At 60.6% G+C, this 18309-nt stretch overlaps 2 protein-coding genes across 2 annotated transcripts in view; one reads left to right on the top strand and one right to left on the bottom strand.

Moving 5' to 3' along the window:
• BEGAIN (brain enriched guanylate kinase associated) overlaps positions 1 to 4424 on the bottom strand; it is a 13827-nt gene extending 9403 nt beyond the window's left edge. Inside the window, exons 1-3 of the mRNA XM_017892245.1 lie at positions 4341 to 4424; positions 4005 to 4144; positions 107 to 268 (exon numbers count right to left, since the gene is read on the bottom strand). Of these exons, the coding sequence (XP_017747734.1) occupies positions 107 to 268; positions 4005 to 4144; positions 4341 to 4424 (386 nt within the window). The remainder of the gene's footprint in view (positions 1 to 106; positions 269 to 4004; positions 4145 to 4340) is intronic.
• A 6847-nt stretch (positions 4425 to 11271) lies between these two features.
• On the top strand, positions 11272 to 14987 carry LOC108542348 (uncharacterized). The gene is made up of 2 exons (XM_017892339.1): positions 11272 to 11472; positions 11600 to 14987. The coding sequence occupies exons 1-2, from the start codon at positions 11280 to 11282 to the stop codon at positions 12310 to 12312; spliced, it is 906 nt and encodes a 301-aa protein (XP_017747828.1). The 5' UTR covers positions 11272 to 11279; the 3' UTR covers positions 12313 to 14987.
• The last annotated feature ends 3322 nt before the right edge of the window (positions 14988 to 18309 follow it).

Here is an 18309-nt window from a genome sequence, read left to right as displayed (position 1 = left end):
GCGATTTCCCGGGCCTCGCCCCCTGCCCTGGCCCTCGCGCCCCGCCCCGGCCCGGCCCGGCCCGGCCCTCGCCCCGCCCCGGCCCGGCCCTCGCCCCACCCCTCACCTGCGTAGCTTCTCCGTGACCTTCTCCAGCTCCTCCTGCGCGCGCCGCAGCTCGATCTCCAGGTAGTGGCGCGTGGAGTCGAACTCGGTCTCGAGCTTCTCGAGCTTGTGTGTGGTGTAGGACAGCCGCTTGCGCAGCTCGCCCTTCTGCTCCTGCAGCGCGCTGCAACGACATGGCGGCGGCGGGCGGGGCCGCGGCGCTGAGCGGGGGAAACTGAGGCCCGCGGGCCAGCCGGGGCGTGCCGCACTAACACGCGAGTACCTGCGCGCGCGCGCACACACACCCACAGCCACACACACACACACACACACAGCCTCCCGGGCGTCACTGGAGACCACGGCGCCCCAGAGTTAGGGACTCTGACCCTGTGCCAGTCTGGCCCCAGTGGTCCCTCAGACTCCACCAGTGCCCCTCTCAGGTAAATCCCAGGTGGTGGCTGGAGGAGTCGTTGACCCCAGAACCTGGCCAGTGTGTTGGGGGCGGTTTAAAGGACCCCGGTATAAAGAGCGCCCATCAGCACCCAGGCTGCCTATCACGGAGCTGGCCCTTGGTGACGCAGGTGACCAGAGCCCTCACTCCTGCCCCTCCACAGCGCTAGGGTGGGATGGCTGAGGCCCAGAGTCAGCAGTGCCATGCCCAAGACCAGACCTGCTTTCCCCAAAATGGTTGTGTGGCCCCGGGACCCTGGGTCACTTCTCTGGGCCGGAGAGAGGTTTGGTGGCAATGACCCATGCCCAGGCAGTGTCCACCACCATGGCCAGTGAGGCTGCATGCAGCACAGGAAACCTGGCAAGGTCCCGGCCTGTTCAAGTTCCCCTTCCTCCAGGAAGCCTTCCAGAAACCCAGACAGCTCTTGAGGCGCTATTTTCTTCCCCCAGAATGGGGTCTCCTGGGGGGTAGGACCCCAGGATGCAGAGCCCCATATGCTCAGGAAACAGAGACCCACCGTGACCCACTCTTCCGAACCGCCTGCCAACGATTCACCTGAACTAAAGCTGTGCAAAGGCAGGAGGATAGTGTGGGGGCCTCCAACAGGGCGGGCTCTGAGCTCCCCGAGGCAGGGGCTACACTTCCTTTTGGCTGGGTCAGAGCGGGGTCGCAGCCAGCAGTTCTTTCCTTGCGATGGGTGCACAGTCCAGGGGCTATCTGGGACCAACATCTTTTGGATGGTGTTGCTGTGAGATGGGGGCGGGACAAGACAGAAGTCCCGGGTGTCATGCAGGAAACCTGAGGTGTGGGAGAGGGCCTGGAACCCTGACTCTGTCTGGATGTGCTGTGGGACCTTGGGCAAGAGCCCGAGTTCTTACATTCCCGACCCAAACCCAAGTGCGGGGAGTAGAGGGCAGGCAGGAGGCTCCCAGTCCTCCTGGGGCCACCACTGTCGCCCAGCCCCGAGCAGAGGCATTTTCTGTTTGGACCCTGTGAGTAAACCACATGTGGCACCACGGGCACACACCCAGCAAGCCTCCAGGAAGCACTCTTGGATTCCTGCCCAGGACTATATTTTTAAAAATAAATAAAATAAAGAGTTGCTTACGTTTTTGAGAAAATCAGAGAAGGGCAGGGCGGGTCTTCCCGAGTCAGTCCCCACAAGAGGATGTAGAGTAACAAGCAAAGAGGGAATCCCTGAGGCAAAGTGCCACAGCTGCCCACACGGGTCTGCCTCCAGGAGCGCTCTCTGGGACAGTGCTCAGGCTTTCTTCCACCTCCTCCAGGCAGCCTTCCGTGGACACCCCACTTCTAGCACTTGACAGCTACAGGTCCCAGGCTGCTTCCCAGCACAGGCCTGTCCTCCCCAGGGAGGTGGTGAGCTTCCCGGGGACTCCTATGCCATCCAGGGCTCCCAGGGCAGGCACAATGGCTAGGCAGCAGTCCCTGAAGTCCACTGTTCCCTGCAGGGCCTCCCGGTGTGCCCACAGCCCTCGGGAAGAGGCGAGGGCATCATCCATCCACCCACATGGCCACCTCAGCCCCGAGTCCTCACCCCTTCTCCAGCCACACCCCAGGCCTCACTGACCAGCCTCAGGCCCTCGCTCTTCTGAGAACTGCACCCCCAGCTCACTGTGCCCCCTCACCCAGCCCTGCCCCTCCTGGGCACCCTGAGGCCCCTACCCTAACCTCTCAGAGCCAGCAACCTGTCTGAGACCTCACGGCCAGGAGTAAGACAAACCCTGCCCCTGCCTCGGGAGCCTGCGGTGCAGAGGGGAGGCAGACAATGAGCTAGGCAGGGATTCTCCAAGGGACAGGTGTGGGAAGGGAGGACGAAGGGGCTGTGGGGTGGGCTCGGAGCAGACATCTCACAAGTCAGGCAGCTTCACAGAGCCTCAGTTTACCCCGGCCTTTGGATGGCCTTCCAGATACAGCAGTTGACTCCCTGCTCCACCAGCCCTTAAATACTGCTCCCCCCTCCCCAAGTCCCTCACACTCACCCACCTGCTACACCCAAACAATCTTTGGGCCAGCAGTGCCCCTGGCGCCTGGCTCTCGCACCCCTCTCTGCCTCAGTGTCCGCTTGCTGCAGGCACCTGGCCATGGACACGCACCCCATCCCCAGGCATAGCTGATGCCCCGCACTTGGCCGCCCCAGGGTTCCTGCCACATCTTTCCCCACCTCTGCTCGTCCGGCGGTAACATCACAGGCCCCTCCTGACCTTGCCCGGGCTGTTCCCTGAGGCCCTGCTTTGCACCTGCACCCCTGTCCTGCACGTTCAGGCCGAATCCCCTCTAAGCCAGCTGCACAAGGACCCCTCCCAGGCTTCCATCCAACCAGCGGGGTGTCTGTCAGGCTCCATACCCCCAGCACATCCAGCCACCCACCTATGGCCCTCAGGCATCTCAACACCCAACCTGTCCAATGCAGCCACATCCACCACACCCTCACTGCCCTCCACGTTCCCCACCCTGGGGGTGGGTATGGTGACCCCTCTTTACCCCTCACAGCCCTGTCACCCAGTCCTGGGGGTTCAGCTTCTCACACCTCTGAACGTGTCCCCTCTGCCCGGTCCAGGCTGTGCACGTAGGTTCTGCGGTCGCCTAGACAGTACCTCCTTCCCTGTCCAGTGTCCCCCACACCAGACACTAACCCGAGCCCTGCCGGGCCACAGCAGCCTCAGTCTCCACATCTGCAGAACGGGATGGTGCGCCCAGACACAGGCAGGGCTGTCGCTGGTTCACATTCTACATAGTAGGACCCTCCACACAGTGGACAGTGTCAGAGGTGGCACTGTGTGGGGTGGGGTCACCAGGCCACTGGCAGTCTGGGGCAACCTGCTGGAGGCCTGCGGCTCAGAGGCCTCTGCCCCTTGCCCTGGGTGAAAAGGTGGCCTGGCAAGGGCTGAGAGTCCCCAGCATCTGGAAAAAGCTCAGCAGACACACAGGGAGGGGTGTGGTGCCCAGAGCAGCCACGGCCATGTCCTCCAGGCTGGGGTCACCCTTCCAGGTCTGGCGACCTGGGGGGGGGCCCTGCTGGGCTTGCTGCCTGGTGAGTTACACCAGGATCTGGGGCTAACCGGCAGTGCGTGTGCCTGTGTGTGTGTGTGCGTGCGTATGTATGTGTGTGCATGCCCATATGCTTCTTGGCTCCCTCCTTGCCTGTGGGAATTCCCTGGTCGGGGATGAGTGCCCACCTCCCCTGGCACATGGTGAGGCCTTGAGGGATCTCCCTTCTGCCTTCCACTGGGAGCCCCTTCTGGCCACTTGCAGGGGGCCCAAGTCCAAGGATGGAACCCTTGGCTGGGCTGCTGGGGTGAGGGCTGAGGCTGTGCTGCCAGCCCACGCCTTCATCTTCACCTTCTGGGCCTCTGCATCTGTCTCGGGGAGTTGGACACAGACACGGGACAGATGTCTGGGGACAGACACAGAGACACTAGGGAGCCAGGGGAGACAACAGGTATGTTACCTGTCCCAGATTGAGGGCGAGGACCTGGCCAGCCGGCCCTGCAGGACTCGGGGCTGCCCGAGGCACAAGGGCACCCAGGGGCTGCGCAGCCTGTGAGCAAAGAGGACAGAGCTGCTCAGAACAGGTCGGGGTGGGCAGGGCTAGGGGCCATGTGTGGCCCACCATCAGGGGCACAGCCACAGCCACTCGGAGGCCTGTGAGACCAAGAGAGATGGGGAGTTGGTCCCCACCCCCTGCGAAGAAAACTCCTTGTCATCTGCAAAGTAGCAGGGGTTGGGGACGTGGGTACCCAGAGAAGGGGGCCCAGCCTTGCACCTGCCAGCCCTCACTCCTCACTCTGAAGGGTCCCAGCTCAGCGGTGGCACCGAGTCCCATCATGGCAGGGTCACTGGTCACTCGCTCAGTGCTTCTTTTGAGCATCCTTTCCCATCACTGCGGGGGTGGGGAGGGGCAGCGGCAGCCTCTGAAGTCAGTTGTTCCCTGCAGGGCAGCAGATCTACCCTCAGCCCTGCCTCACAGGACACAGGCGGGGTCTGGTCCACTGTCTCAGCCTCAGAGGGGAGTGACGGGGGCAAGTTCCCCTTCCCTGCTAGCTCTGCATCTGGCGGGTGCCTGCATGTCGTAGGGCTGGGTTCCTGGTGTGCAGGATTGGCGGGTCAGGAGGAGGCCCCGATAGCTGATGTATGGAGTGTCCTGTGGGCTGTGGGACCTGGCAGATGTTAGGGATCCGGGGTCCACTTCACCCTGCCGTGGGGCCCCTGCTCCTCTGCCTCTGCCTCTGCCTGTGGCCTGTGTGGGCTGGACCGATGGGTGTGAGGAAGGACACGTGCCTGCCCCGGCCCTGCTAGGGTGCTGGCCTGCTTGAGGACACAGCGCCCAGACGAGCACCCACTTGGTTGTCCCCCTCTTGGGTTCTCTCTGGGGATCAGCTGGCGGGCTCACGGAGACGCTTGGGCAGCCCTGCTGACCCTGCGCCAAAGCGGGAGATCTGACCTTTGCCTAGAGGGGTTGGTTCCATCAATAAGGCTCTGATGCTGCCCCAGAAATCAGGCTTTCAAAGAGTGCCTCAAGACTCAGGCAGACGGGCATGCTCAGAAAAAGAACTGTATAATCCCATTGAAAAAATAACTGCATACGGACAGCCACAGACAGTAATGCAAGCAAAGAAATGTTAATGTTGTTATACTTGGCTGGTGAAATGCTAGATAATTTAACATTTTTCTTTTATACTTTTCTGAATTTGTCATATTTTCTACAGTGAGGATCAAAAATCAGGAAAAAAATTGCTACAGATCAAATTTTGGTACTCCCACCCCAGAAGTCACCATTAGCACCCATGGGTCAGGCCGAGGGGGCAACAGAGGTCAGGGGAAGCTCTTGGCGCTGGCCACGAGCCACACATTGATCACCGGATTCCTGAGCTGCTCTACAGAAGCGGGCAGGGGTCTGATGCCCCAGCGCATGGTAGGGAAGGTGAAGTGGGTCAGGGCGGTGGGCTTGGCCTCTGGCTGGACTGGACTTTGGAAATCCGGTCCCAGGTACACCCTCAGCAAATGACCCCAGTGCTGCTGAGCAAACAGAAAACAGGATGGGATGAGTGCATTCGCTTGAGGCTGCCAGGAACAACTGCCCTGTCTCCGAGGCCCGACCAAGGCCAGCGACTCCCATGAGGGTCCTCCTTCCAGCCCTTGCCAAGGAGACCCCACTGCAACAGGTCCCCTCTGAAGGGGCCTTATGGTAGGTGGGATTGCTGAAGAATGAAGGCGCTCAGAGTAGAAAGGCTAGGACCCAGGGGAAACTGAGGCCCAGGAAGGGGCGGGGCTTGCCTGCAGGTGCAGTGAGTCAGTGAGTGGGGGCACGGTTGTGACCTGACCTAGGCTCTGACTCTGGTCTCTCACAGGACATTTACTAAGCATCAGTGGCGACCCGCTCGGGTTCCGAGCCAGGTAACAACACTTGTTTGGAAATTCTCATTCCCAGCCTGTGGCATGTGGGCCATCTCATCCTAGAGATGAGAAATCTGGGACCCAGAGAAGTTAAGTAAGAGGCCCAGGATCACAAAGCAAGGCTCGGTGAAGATGAGGTAAGAACCAGGGCTGTTGGGCCCTGCTGGGGCTGCCACCCTCCCCTTCCTTGAACTCCCCTTCGAAGGAAGGGTGGGCAGGGGCATGCCGCTGAGAGCCTGGCACAGGAGGGCCGCCCAGCTGAGAGGCCTGCCGAAGTGTTTTGAGAGCAGGGGAGCCATGACCTGTGGGACCGCGGAAGGGGGAATGAGCCGCCTCCCACTGGTTTCCCGGCCCGGCTGTCAGCAGAGCCAGCGACGGCCCCAGGGGGAGCCAGTAGAGCACGCGGGCCCCGGGGACGACGTGTCTCAGTGTCACTTCCAGCTGAGTGCATGGAACCACGTTCCTGCTCCTGCTGGCAGAAGGACCTGGTGACTGACTGGGGGTGGCCTGGGCCACCGAGGCTGACCTGCCAAGAGACCTTGCCTTTGTGCTTCTTGGCGACCTTTGTGGACACGGGTGTGGTCACGTGGGGAGCAGCTGCCACCTGGGCGCTGTGTGTGTCAGGATGAGATGACCCCAGGAAGCCTGGAGCCCTACAGGAGACTGGGCAGGTTCTGTCCATGTCTCCAGGGCATACCTCCTCTTAGGGCTTGGACCCTGGGGGCAGCACTGTCAACAGATGCCTGTCTTCCTCCCCCAGGGAACGGCTTGAAGGGGCTGCACAGCCAGCTTCAGGTCCTTGACGGGTGGGGAAGGAGAACGGGACACTCAGGACGCACCAGGCATGAACCACAAGGTGCACGTGTCCCGTTCTCACCTGTGAGATGCCCCTCCCACTGCATGTCAGCCCTGAGAGGGATGCCACCATTGCCGTCATCCTACAGATGCAGAAAAGCCTGTGGCCACCTGTGGGACCTTGTGACTGCCCCCACCCCATTCCAAGGCAGAAGGATGGGAGGAAGACGGTGACAGCCAGGTCTGGCCACACCCCAACACCACACTCCTGGCCCCCAGGAAAAATGACGGGACATTTTGCCTCAAGCCAGCCAGGCCTGATGCCTCTTCTCGCCCCTGCTAAAAGGCACAACTGTCCCCTGCAGGCCTTCAGATTTCCCCCAAATGTGGCTGCCCCCACACCCATCCAGACCCTTATTCATGCTGTCCTCTCCCCTGGACATGTCCTCGTCTCCATTCTCTGTGTCCTCAGATCCTCTCCTCTCTTGTGAGGCTTTGCTCAGATGCCACCTCTTCCAGGAAGCCTTTCTCGGTCCCCTCTGCTGAAGGTCCCTCTCTTCCTCTCCAGGTGCCTCCCCTCACCTTGGACGTCCAGCCTGTGCTGGACACAATCCTCCTGCTGGGATACTGCTTCCCTCCTCTGCTCAGCTAGGCCACTCCACAAGACAGCCAGAGGGCGCTTCCAAATAGGTGGGATGCTCTCTGGCTCCCCACCACCCTGCAAGTCAGACAGGGTGACTTCAGTGGAGCAGGTGAGTGTCCACTTAGGGTCAGGGCCGGAGCCTCAGGGCCCTGCGTCTGTCATCCTGCTGTCCTTCCTCTATCATGCCAGGCCACCGGGGCCGTGCCCTTCCTGCTCCCCGATGCCCACGGGGCCCTGCTGGGCTGGGGGAGGATAGTTACATGAGCTCCAGGGCCCCTGGTGTCGGGAGGAAACCCTTTTTAGCTCCATGGTGTGCTGGGGACACGGGAGCCTGGAGCTCAGAGGGCGCTGAGCAGGTTCCTGGAGGCTGCGGGGGAGGCCTGGCTCCCATCCTCCCACTTGACGTCACAACAATGGGGTGGGGCTGGGCTGCGGCTGTCACTGTTGCACAGTCAGCCGAGGGCCCGAGAGCCATCTCCGCCCTGTGCCCCTGGCATGTTGTGGGATCCCACCATGCCCTGGGCACAGCCTCTGTCTTCCCTCTTTGGTCGTGGCTCTCAGCCTGGCCCCACAGTGTCATGCTCCAGCAACACTAAATTGCTCCTCCTCCCTTCCAGGCTGTAGGCAGCCAGGATCTCATCTCCGTGACTTTGTCCCCGTGTCCGCTCTGCCAGGATCTCACTCCTCCCTCCTGCTCCACGTTAACTCCTCCCCATGTAGCACCTGAGGGGGCCTGAAACCCCAGCTTACCCCACCCTGCCCTGGACGAGGTTGATTGCTGCCTCTCACTCCCCACCAGCCCTGTCCTTGAGACTTGCAGTGCCAGGTCTCCTGTTCTCACCCTGGCCCCCCAAACTGTAGTCCCCCCCAGACGGCTCATTTCTAGACCCAACCAGACCATGTTCTGCCCTGGCTCAGAGTTCCCCCAACTCCTCTCTCTGTACCAAGACTAAAAGGCCAGTTCCTCACCCCAAATTCCCATCCCCTGGGACCCGCCGCAGCCCCATCCTCGCCATTGCTGGCACCCCCCACCTTCCCGCCAGGCGCTGGCCTTCGAGCTGTGCACATGCCCCTGAGAGCCTGCCTTCGCACTCCACAGTGCCTAGAGCAGGACCAGGCCGAGCAGGGGGTCACACACCCACCCTTTCAGCCTCCACTGAGTTGATATCAGCCCTGGGAGGTCTTTGTCCCCAAAGCTGCTCTGACCCAGGCTGGCCTTTCCCAGCAGAACCTCCAGTTGGCCCTGGAGGAAGCCCACACCAGACCCTTGGGATGCCTGCTGTGGGCCCAGGGCCGAGTCCTCGCAGAGCTCCTTCTGCCCCCTGCCAAGGCCATCTGGGGTCTCCCTGCAGAAGACCTCGTGCCCCAAGCCTTCCATTGGGGAGCAGCAACAAGGCCTGTGCGAACCCGGGCTGAGTGGGCAGAATCCCTTGCCCCGGCAGAGCCTCTCCTGTGCCGGCAGCCTCTCCTGTGTTCCCTGCGCCCATGAGGCCACCTTCTTTCCTCATGGCTCAGAAGAGCCTTTTCTTCCCCTCCAACTTGCTCCTGCTGCACTGACTCTGTCCTTTGTGTCGCCTGGAAGCCGACAGCAGACCACTCCCAACAGAAGGTGGGGGGCACCCCAGCCCCTGCCCACCGTGTGCACCCATTCATTTAGTCCTCAGACCCCAGAAAGCGAGGTGTGTATCCCATCCCATTTTCCAGATGAGGAAACTGAGGTTCACAGCGCTCAAGGAACAGGGCCTGTCCAAGGTCACACAGCCCGGCTGGGGCTCCATTCCAGGTCAGCCTCACATTGAGATGCCAGATTTTAATGCAATAGCAGCGCTTTAGCCATCCTGGTGCGTGTCTCTCACACAGCGAGACAATTATGATGAGCTGCCCTCTGCCCTCTGTGTGGCTGGAGGGTTGACCACAGTGGCCCCGGAGTCCAACAGGACAGCCTGTCACTGCTGGCACTGCTCTGGGCTCAGCCGTGTCCGTCCAGGCCTGGACAATCCCGTGGCTGACCTCTGCAGCGATACCGGGACTCCACCTGCACAGAGGACTCTGAATGTCATCGCCACGGCTGCTCGCTGTTGTATGACTGCCCCGGGGGAAAGACACATGCATGCCTGTGCCTGTGTGTGTACGTGGTGTGTATGTAGTGAGGAGGGGACTGTCACGGTGCTGAACTAGGGCCCACAGCCAGGAGGCGTGGCCTGGAGAGGAGTGAGCTTCAGTCATCACCAGCTCAACTGGGGCCACCCTGACAGTGTGGACTTGGGCTCAAGACCTCCCGTCCTGCTCCCCCGCCCCTCCCTCCCCGCTCCTTCACCGGCCCCACCTCTCCCTTTGGACCCTCCGCTGTGGGGTGACCTGGCCAGCCGCCGCTGCTGCCTCCTGCCTGGATGCAGCAGGAAATGTTTCATCTCGCTTCATCTTATCGGGCAGCCGCAGCCCTGCCCCGCTGCCCCCCTCTCTCTGCAGAACCACGTGCTGGGAGCTGGTACACCATGTCCTGGGGAGCCCTCGGAGGGTGGGCAGACCCAGGGCGTGCCCAGGGCCAGGGCAGAGCAGGCCAACCCAGGCAGAGAGATGGGGTGGCTGCAGAGTCACCCCTGAACCTTGGCACAGGCTGCCCCCTGCTCAGAGCATGCCCTTCCCTGCACTTGAGTTCACTCTGTTCACCTCCTCCAAGAAGGGCTCCCTGACCTCCCCCCTGCGTCAGGAGCCCTTTCTCCATCCTCACCCCAGCCCTACAGTGCAAGGGCATGAGGGCTGTCTCCTCCTGGTCAGGGCACAGGGGCTGTCTCCTCCTGGTCAGGGACCCAGTGCCTGCTGCAGGACTGGAGGTGCCCCAAGAGAGCCCAGCCAACTCTGAGCTCCCAGCTGCGATTTCAGGAAAGGCCTGCAGGGTGAAGGCCTGGGGACTCTGTCCCTTAGTGAGGGGACAGCTGAGTGTCCGAGGAGGGTAGGTGGGGCAGAACCACCTGGGGCAGCAGGCTATGTCCCGGGGCATCCCTCCATGCCCCCTCTCTGCAGGTCACAGTCCACTGCTGTCCCCACTGATCCTTATCCAACCTGAATTTTAGACGAAGAGCCCAGGCCCTGGGTAGCCGCATGGCTGAAAGCACCACACCTGAGTCAGGGCAGCCAAACCCAGGCCCCCAATCCCAGCGCAGGCTCTGCCGGCCTCTTCCAGCCACACCTGAGTCAGGGCGGCCAAACCCAGGCCCCCAGTCCCAGCGCGGGCTCTGCCAGCCTCTTCCAGCCACAGAACCTACAGAGAGGAGACGGTCGGGGAGCACACTGGCCTGCAGAGCCCAGGACTGGGAGGAGGGATCGGGGCAGGGAGTGTGAGACCCTGGCACTGAGCCTAGTGGGCAGAAGCGCACAAGCCATGCTTGCTGAGAGATGACTGCCATGGTGGGGGCTGCACTGCTGGAGGTGGGAGGGGAGTCAGGCCCAGCTCCCAGACCCTCTGTGGTGCCCACTGTGCTCCACCCATGCGGACCCCTGTGTGTTCCCACTTCTGACACCCCCTCTCTTTTCAGCTCAGGCCTGAGGGTGCCCCTCACTCCATCAGTGCCACTGGGGGCTCTCACAGCCCCTCACCAGCCTTGCCCTCAGTTGGCAGCCAATGACAGCATTACGGCCTCCTCCCCATCACTCTCCTCCTTGTACTAAGGGTGCCAAACCCACCTCTCCATCCACTGGGCTCCTATACCCACATGGATGGCAGGAGACAGCGGCGGGCCGACGGCCTCACTCTCCATTCATCCACAGACCTACCCAGGAATCCTAGGCATGCCTGTGCCATTCCCCCTGGACTCTCCTGGAAAGTGACTTCACACCTTCCCCCCTGCCTCCCAACTCCCCAACACCTCCTCCCCATCCCCACTCAGGCTGATGACCTCGCTTCCTTTTCTTCCCTTTCTGCTGAGAAGAAACCTTCCAAAGGGAACTTCCCAGATGTTACCTCCACGTGCCCCACCTACCAGCATCTGCCCAACACCTGGTGACACCCGCCATTACCTACAGACCAGCCAAGGCAGCCCTTCAGCTGGGCTGGACCATGGCCACCGGCCTCTCCCAGCTGCAGGTGGGCTCCAGGTAGTCTCCCTTGCTCCTGAACCATCCGTTTCTCCCTCATTTCCCAGTCATTCTCTGGCAGGCAAACTCGTGGTTGCTCTTCCCATATTGAGAACAACCCTCTCTTCACCCTCCAGGCGCAGTCCCTGTTCCCCGCTCGATGGAAGTGCCTGATCTTGCTGCTTCTGCCTCCTTACTCCTAGCCTGCCAGGACAGGACCAATACCCGCCAGGATCTTGTCTCCTCCGTGTCACTGAACTGGTCCTGTCTCAGCTTTCACCTGACCCGAGCCCTCAGCAGTCAGGGACATGCCACCTCTCCCTGCTCCCACACCTCCCACCCTCACTGGGCTCTCCGGCTGCCCCTTCTCAGGCTCCTCTGTGGGGTGCTCTTCATCTCCTGGCCTCCTGGCACCAGTGCGTCCCAGAGATCTGGCCTCTGGCATCTCCTTCCGAGTGTGCACTCAACAGTGGCAACCCCAGCAAACAAATACCATCTCTCTGCTAAGGCCCCCACATTTGCGGCTCCCCAACTCCACTGCCTCACCTTTGTCTCATACGCAGCACAGATCTGCACGGTGCAGCTGAACTCCCATCGCCCCAACAAATCCACAGCTTCCCCCAAATCCTGCAGCAAGACAAGTCCTCTCCCGTGCCTCGATGCATCCTTGATCCCCTTTTTCTCTCCCCATCCTTCCAGGCCAGCAGCAAACCCCAGGCTCTGCCTCCAGAGTATACCAGGAGCCTCGCCTTCTAGGACCACCCACCACACCAGGCCCACTCCTCTCACGCGACTGCCGCACAGCCCCGCTACAGGCCCCAGCGCCTGCCCTCATCTGCTGTCAGCCTGAGACCTTTTTGAAACCAACGTCAGACCCATCCATGGGGAGGTGGGCCATTGTGTGCAGGACACACAGCTGGGAGCATGCCAGTGGGGCCAGGGCGTGTCCCTGAGATGGGTGTGGCCAGAGCCTGGGGCCTGGGGCCTGGGGGTTGTGGGGTGGGGTGCAGACAAGGGGTGGGCCAGGAGTCAGCTGGCAGAAGGCCCTGAGCATGTGCTGAAGTGTCTGATCCTCTTCCTGGGGGCCTGAGATGCTCACATCAAGGAGCTCGGGAAGTTGGCTTGGGCTTGGGGCCGTCTCTCTGGTGGGAGAGCAGTGCTAGAGCAGGGAGCCTCAGTGGGGCTGTCTCTGAGAGCCAAGGTGAGCTGCACAGTGGACCCAGGAGGCTCCTTGGCACCCCTGCCTGGGCCCCTCTTTCCCAGCACCAGCCTGCACCACCATCACTACTCCCTCGTCTCTCCCTTGGGAGAAGATGGGGTTGGCCAGAGGGTGGGGCTGTACACACCTTGGCCCTGGAGCCCCTGCCTCACCCCCCCAGTGTGCAGGGGCAGCATGAGCAGACAGATGGCCATGGGCTGGCCCCACAGCCAGGAACCAGCTCCTCGTGGGACTCCCGAATGAACCTTTCAGCGCCTGCCACCCGCCCTGGTGCCCAGGAGAGAAGAGGCTGCGATTCAGCACTCCGATGACTGGCTTCATTACTGGCCACCAAGGAACCCACAATGGCTTTGCTAATTTGACCACCCCACCAGCCTGCTCACCACTGCAAACAGACGTGGGCAAACTCATTAATTGGATCAGCAGGAGGCCTGTTTTCTGGGATTCCAGGGATCACAGAACTAATCAGAGCGGCAGACACTTATCAGTAACCCTGGACTGCAGGACCTGGACCCCTGCACGCCCTGGGCCTCTCTGGGATGCTCTCAGTACCTGGCTGGTCCCACTCCACGTTCGCCTCTGCATAGGTGTGCACACACACACACACACACACTCACACTCGAGAGGCGAGACTCAGTCTCCAAGAAGAGTCTGCAGCTATGGGGGAGGTTGTCAGCAGCAGCAAGGGCTGGAGGGAGGCCCCGGGGCCAAGGAGAGAGCTGGGGGCACTGGTGGCATCTGTCCTCCCTCCCGAAGCCAGGCCCGGGGCTCCCTAAGCCTCCCTTTGGCGGTGTCTAGGATCCCCCAATCCCTGCACCAGCCCTGGGGGCTGAGCGGGTCCTGTGGACTATTGACCCTGCTGAATGGTGTGGGCGGGAGAGGGTGGGTGGCTGAGCAGGCCCCAACCTCAGCAGCCTCTGCTCTGCCACAGGCCACTGGGAGTAATGAGCTTGGCACTCAAGCTCTCAGAGCCTCCGTTTCCTCAAGAAGGAATGGGGGTAGAAGCCCCAGCCAGCCCCCAGATGCTCCTGAGATCCAGGGATCATTCCGATGGTCCCACCGCACTCTGAGCTGACACCCGCAGAGCTGCTCCAAGTGAAGGGTGACTTGGGCCCAGCTCTGTGTCTTGGGTTCTCCTGTGTCCCCAGCAGCACCACCTGCCCCTGCCTCTCTTTTCCTTCTCTCTTGCTTGACAAAGCCCTGCCCAGGGAAGCCCAGCCACGTGCCTCCTCTGGCCCTCACTGGCGATCCCCCAGACACATGGCTGGGGCCTGTGGGGTGTCCAACCTCAGCAGCCTGAGGTGGTATCCGGCCAGGGCAGCCTCCCCTCCCTGAGACGGCCATCCAAATGCCACCACTGGTCCATCGCACTCCAGCCAGACCCCTGGGACACACAGACCCAGCAGTGGCTGCTTCCCCAGTCCGGCCAGACCCCCAGGACACAGAGACATGGCACTGGCCACTTCCTGGCAGACCCCTGACCATCACCCGTGCTAGTGGCCACGAGGGGCAGAGGAAGTGGGGCTGAGGAGCCCAGAAGACCTGGTTCCCAGGCCCTGCTGCATTCGCCAGACAAGCATCCCCTGCCCCATCTCCCGCTTCCCATCTCAGGTCCTGCAACTCAGTCCTGCTGCTGCTCAGGACAGACACCTCAGCTTCCCTCCACACGAGCCCCAGAGCCTTGGTGGGTCCATCAGGGGATAGGGCATGAGGCCTCTCTCAGGTTGCTCTGCAGACACAGGGGGGAACCTTTCAGAGACAGGCAGTCCCCAGTGCAGAGCTCAGGCCCAGAGGCCTCCAGCCCTCTGAAGGATTTTCTGCCTGTGGTAGCTGGGGGTGGGGAGGGGGAGCCCCGTGCAGGCCTGACATGGAGCCTTGAGAAACAGGTACATGGCATTGCCTCCTCTAAAACACCCAGCCGCTGCCCCGACCATCGACGGCCCCCGGAAAAAGTGCGGACAGCCTAGGGTGCAGAAGAGCTGGCCCTGCCCCCAGCTCAGAGACCCTCAGAGGGTCCCATGCTGCCAGGCCCTCTCCTTCACGGGAACGATGTCACCGCCCAAGGGATGGGCAGCAAGGCCCAAGCAGGGCAGAGCCATCCGAGACAGGCCACAACAGCAAAGTCCGGCCCACCAGCCAAGTGCATGACCCCAGACTGCACTGATTCCCCTAAGCCACCTTCTTAGGTAGATGCTTTTACTACCCCCATTTACAGATGTGGCACTGAGAGTCAGAAAGCTTCCAAAATCTGCCCAAGGCCAGGCACAGTGGCTCATGTCTGTAATCCCAGCACTTTGGGAGGCCGAGGCAGGAGGATCACTTCAGCCCAGGAGTTCGAGACCAGCCTGGGTGACATAGTGACACCCTGTCTCTACCAAAAATACAAAATTAGCCCAGCGTGTTGGTGTGTGTCTGTCTGTAGTCCCAGCTATTTGGGAGGCTGAGGTGGGAGGATTGCTTGAGCCCTGGACTGCACTCCAGTCTGGTGGACAGAGGAAGACTGTCAAAAAAAAAAAAAAAAAAAATTTGCCCACGGCCACACAGTCAGTAAGTGATGACAGACCTGGGATTGAAACCTAGGTGTGTCTACCTTCTTAACCACGTATCCCATCAGGGAGGCCTTGCCGAGGAGTGGGAACTCAACTGGGCTGTGGGGACAAAGGCATCCTAGCCCCACCTGTAACCCCAACCCCCAAGTTGACACCATTAGAGCTGCTCCAGATTAGGAGTGACTCCCAGACTCATACCACAGCTTTCAGTGTCTTGGGTTCTCACCCCCTGAGCCCCTAGCTGCAAAGGGAGAAATCAAAGTGAGGCAGTCATTCACACCTTAGTGAGAATTAGTCCCTAAGACTTCCTCTAGTAGGATCAAGTTTAGAAGTGGGATAGACAGCCTTGAAGGACCACACTCAGGGAGGGGTGTGGCCTGCTGGGGTAGTGGGTGGGTTAGAGGAGGCAAGAGCTGGAGAGCAGGGGGCCTGGGGGAAAGGGACAAAGAAACTCAACGGCCATCCTGAAGGTGGGTGCAGCCCCAGGACACCTCTTCCTCAGTTGCTGGGCCCAGACCACAGTGCAATCACTTCCCCACCCTCAATGAGCACCTACCGCATGCCCAGAGAACCCAACCTGGATGCTGTCTAGGACAGGGGCCTGCCCAAAGCAGGTGTGCAGCAGGGGTTTGCTAAATAAAAGGGGACACCTCAAGCCTGTGTGCCCCCAAACCCGCTCCTCCCCCACAGCTGTCCCCACCTCAGGTGAAGAAAGTCCATCCTTTCTTTCAGTTGCTCACACCCAATGCTCTGGAGTTGCCTTTGACACCCTCCTTTCCCCCACACCCCCTGTCACACCCATCAGCAGACCTGGTCGCTCGAGCCTCCAACACATCCAGAACGCAGCACCTCTGCCCTCCTCCATGGCCACCAGCCCTCGCTGTTTCCTGCAGGCCACCGGTACACCTGCTGCTCCATCTGCCTGGACCTCCTGGTGCCTTGACCTGGTGGCACCCGCCCAGGGCCTTCCCCGAACTACGCTGTACAGGTCACCCACTCCCCGGCCCCCAACTCACTGCCTTCCTTTCTTTTTGTCCCCGCAGCACTTGTCACCGTGATATTTATTTAATTTAAAAAGTTTTCTGTTCCCGCCAGCTAGAAGATTCTGCCTGTGCGGTCACTGCAGTGTCCTCAGCGCCCACAGCAGCCTCTGGTGCTCAGTTAATGCGTGTGGAATCCATGATCGTGAACAACGAGAGCAGCAGGGACGGCTCGCGGGGCCCAGGTGGGAGACCTGGGTGGGAGAGGGTGCCCCCTTGGCAGAAGACGTGGAGGGGCAGGGCGGGACAGGGCCGGGACCTTCGAGGCCACCTGCTGTCCATCTGTCTGCATCCCTGTGACATCAGCCTGGCATTTCCACAGAGCGTCTCAGCCTGGACAAGTGTCTGACATGGACAGGACCACACGCACCGGTCATAGGAGTGAAGGAGAGAATGTGGCCCAAACACCTGGGTGTCCTTGTGCAAAACCAAAACCAAAACCAGAAAGGAGCTCAACCTTGACCTCTCACCACAGGCAAACCCAAGTTCAAGCGGATGAAAAGCCAATAGCCTCAATTCTTCAGGAGGGTTCCTTAAACAGGATACAACGCTTTAATCAGAATGTGAAAAAAAAAAACCCAAGACATTCAACAAAATTAAAATTAAGAACTTCTGTTCATCGAAGGACTGTGTGAACAGCGAGAGCTGGCGTCCCCCAGGAGGTGAGACCCGGCGTCCCCCAGGAGGCGTGTCTGCTGCAGGTGTAACTGACGATGTGAAGAGCTCCCGCAAATCAATGAGAAAAACACACACATCTTGGTAGAAAGTGCACACGGCCTTCGCCAGTGAGGAAACCCAGCGGGTAGCAACCCAGGGCAGTATAATCTGCGCTATGCCCACCCCAACAACGCTGGAGGGATGGTGATGGGCAGAAGCGGTTTTGAGAGTCTGTCCCGATCTTCCAGAGCTGACCCTATGCGCACTTTGGCCTCGGAGGTTGCACTGAGGGTGCACGCCCAGAGTTGCAGCCCGCATCCCCAGACACCCACACAGGAGGTTCCTAAGTTGGCCCAGGCTGCACACTGCCCAGCAGTCTGCCAGGGAACAAACGGATTGCAGGGAAGCCACCAGGAAGACAATTCACCATGACAACAGCAACTTGTAGCTCCACCTACCACCACAAGGGACCCTCACAAACAGAAAAGTTTTGGTGAAAAAAAGCCACCCTGAAAGCACAGGCTGAAGGAATCCAGGTATGCGGTCCCAAAGCAGGCCATACACAATCACCGCTGCTGGGCATGCCCTCTCAGGTGGCAGAACCATGAGTACACCAAGGAACCACTGAGCACAATGTCGGCGTCCCCGTGACTGCTCGGAGTAGGATGGGGCTGTCTGTGGCGAAGGGTCTCAGGGGATCTCGGGGGCTGGCCAGGAGCAGGATGGGGCTGCCTTTGGGGAAGGATCTTGGGGATCTTGGCGGCTGGCCATGTTGAACTCCTTGACACAGGTGGTGGTCGCCAGGTGGTCTTTCTAAACTTAACCGCTGAACTGTGTGGATATTTATTAATGTCTCTGCAGGCCTATCACAGTTCATGACTTTGAAAAGTTCTATTTTGGGGGGAAAATGTGAACACCAAACAGGAGTAGCTCTGGGCACCCCAGGAGCCATGAGAGGCGACTGACCCACTTCTCTGTTTGACAGAGGAGGGAACCGAAGCCAAATAGAAAAAGGGGCTGCCCAGCAGCACGCTGCAGGAGGCGGGCAGGAGGGACCCTGTTTGGAGGGAGAGGAGGGGATTAATTTGAGGGATTAGAGGCGCAGCGGCTCTGAGCACACAGAGCGCCAGCCGGGACTTGGTAATATCTATAAATATTTGAGTGTCACAAGAATAGTTTTTCAAGCAGTTGGAGGCAGGATAGCTGAGCATGGCTGAGCAAGGGTCAAGGGACAAGAGCCAGGCCATCAAATGGTGTGGCTGCATATCTACCGTGTGCCCCCCTGGCCTGTGGGAGCCCTACTGTGTGCCAGCCTCTGCCAGGCACTGGGGCTGCCAGAACACCAGGGGCCAGACCCAGGCTCTGTTCTCTGGGATGCCCAT

This window comes from Rhinopithecus bieti, unplaced genomic scaffold (assembly GCF_001698545.2).
Source record: "Rhinopithecus bieti isolate Rb0 unplaced genomic scaffold, ASM169854v2 scaffold_20150, whole genome shotgun sequence".
Lineage (NCBI taxonomy): Eukaryota > Metazoa > Chordata > Mammalia > Primates > Cercopithecidae > Rhinopithecus > Rhinopithecus bieti.
Note: the sequence above shows the minus strand (reverse complement) of the source record. Positions and strands in the feature narration are given on the sequence as shown.

Bases quoted from the DNA above. Each gene is read 5' to 3' on its own strand.
- LOC108542348 (XM_017892339.1), top strand. From the start codon at position 11,280: ATGACCTCGCTTCCTTTTCTTCCCTTTCTGCTGAGAAGAAACCTTCCA. The intron at 11,473-11,599 runs GTGGGCTCCAGG...TTCACCCTCCAG, and splicing joins CCGGCCTCTCCCAGCTGCAG to GCGCAGTCCCTGTTCCCCGC.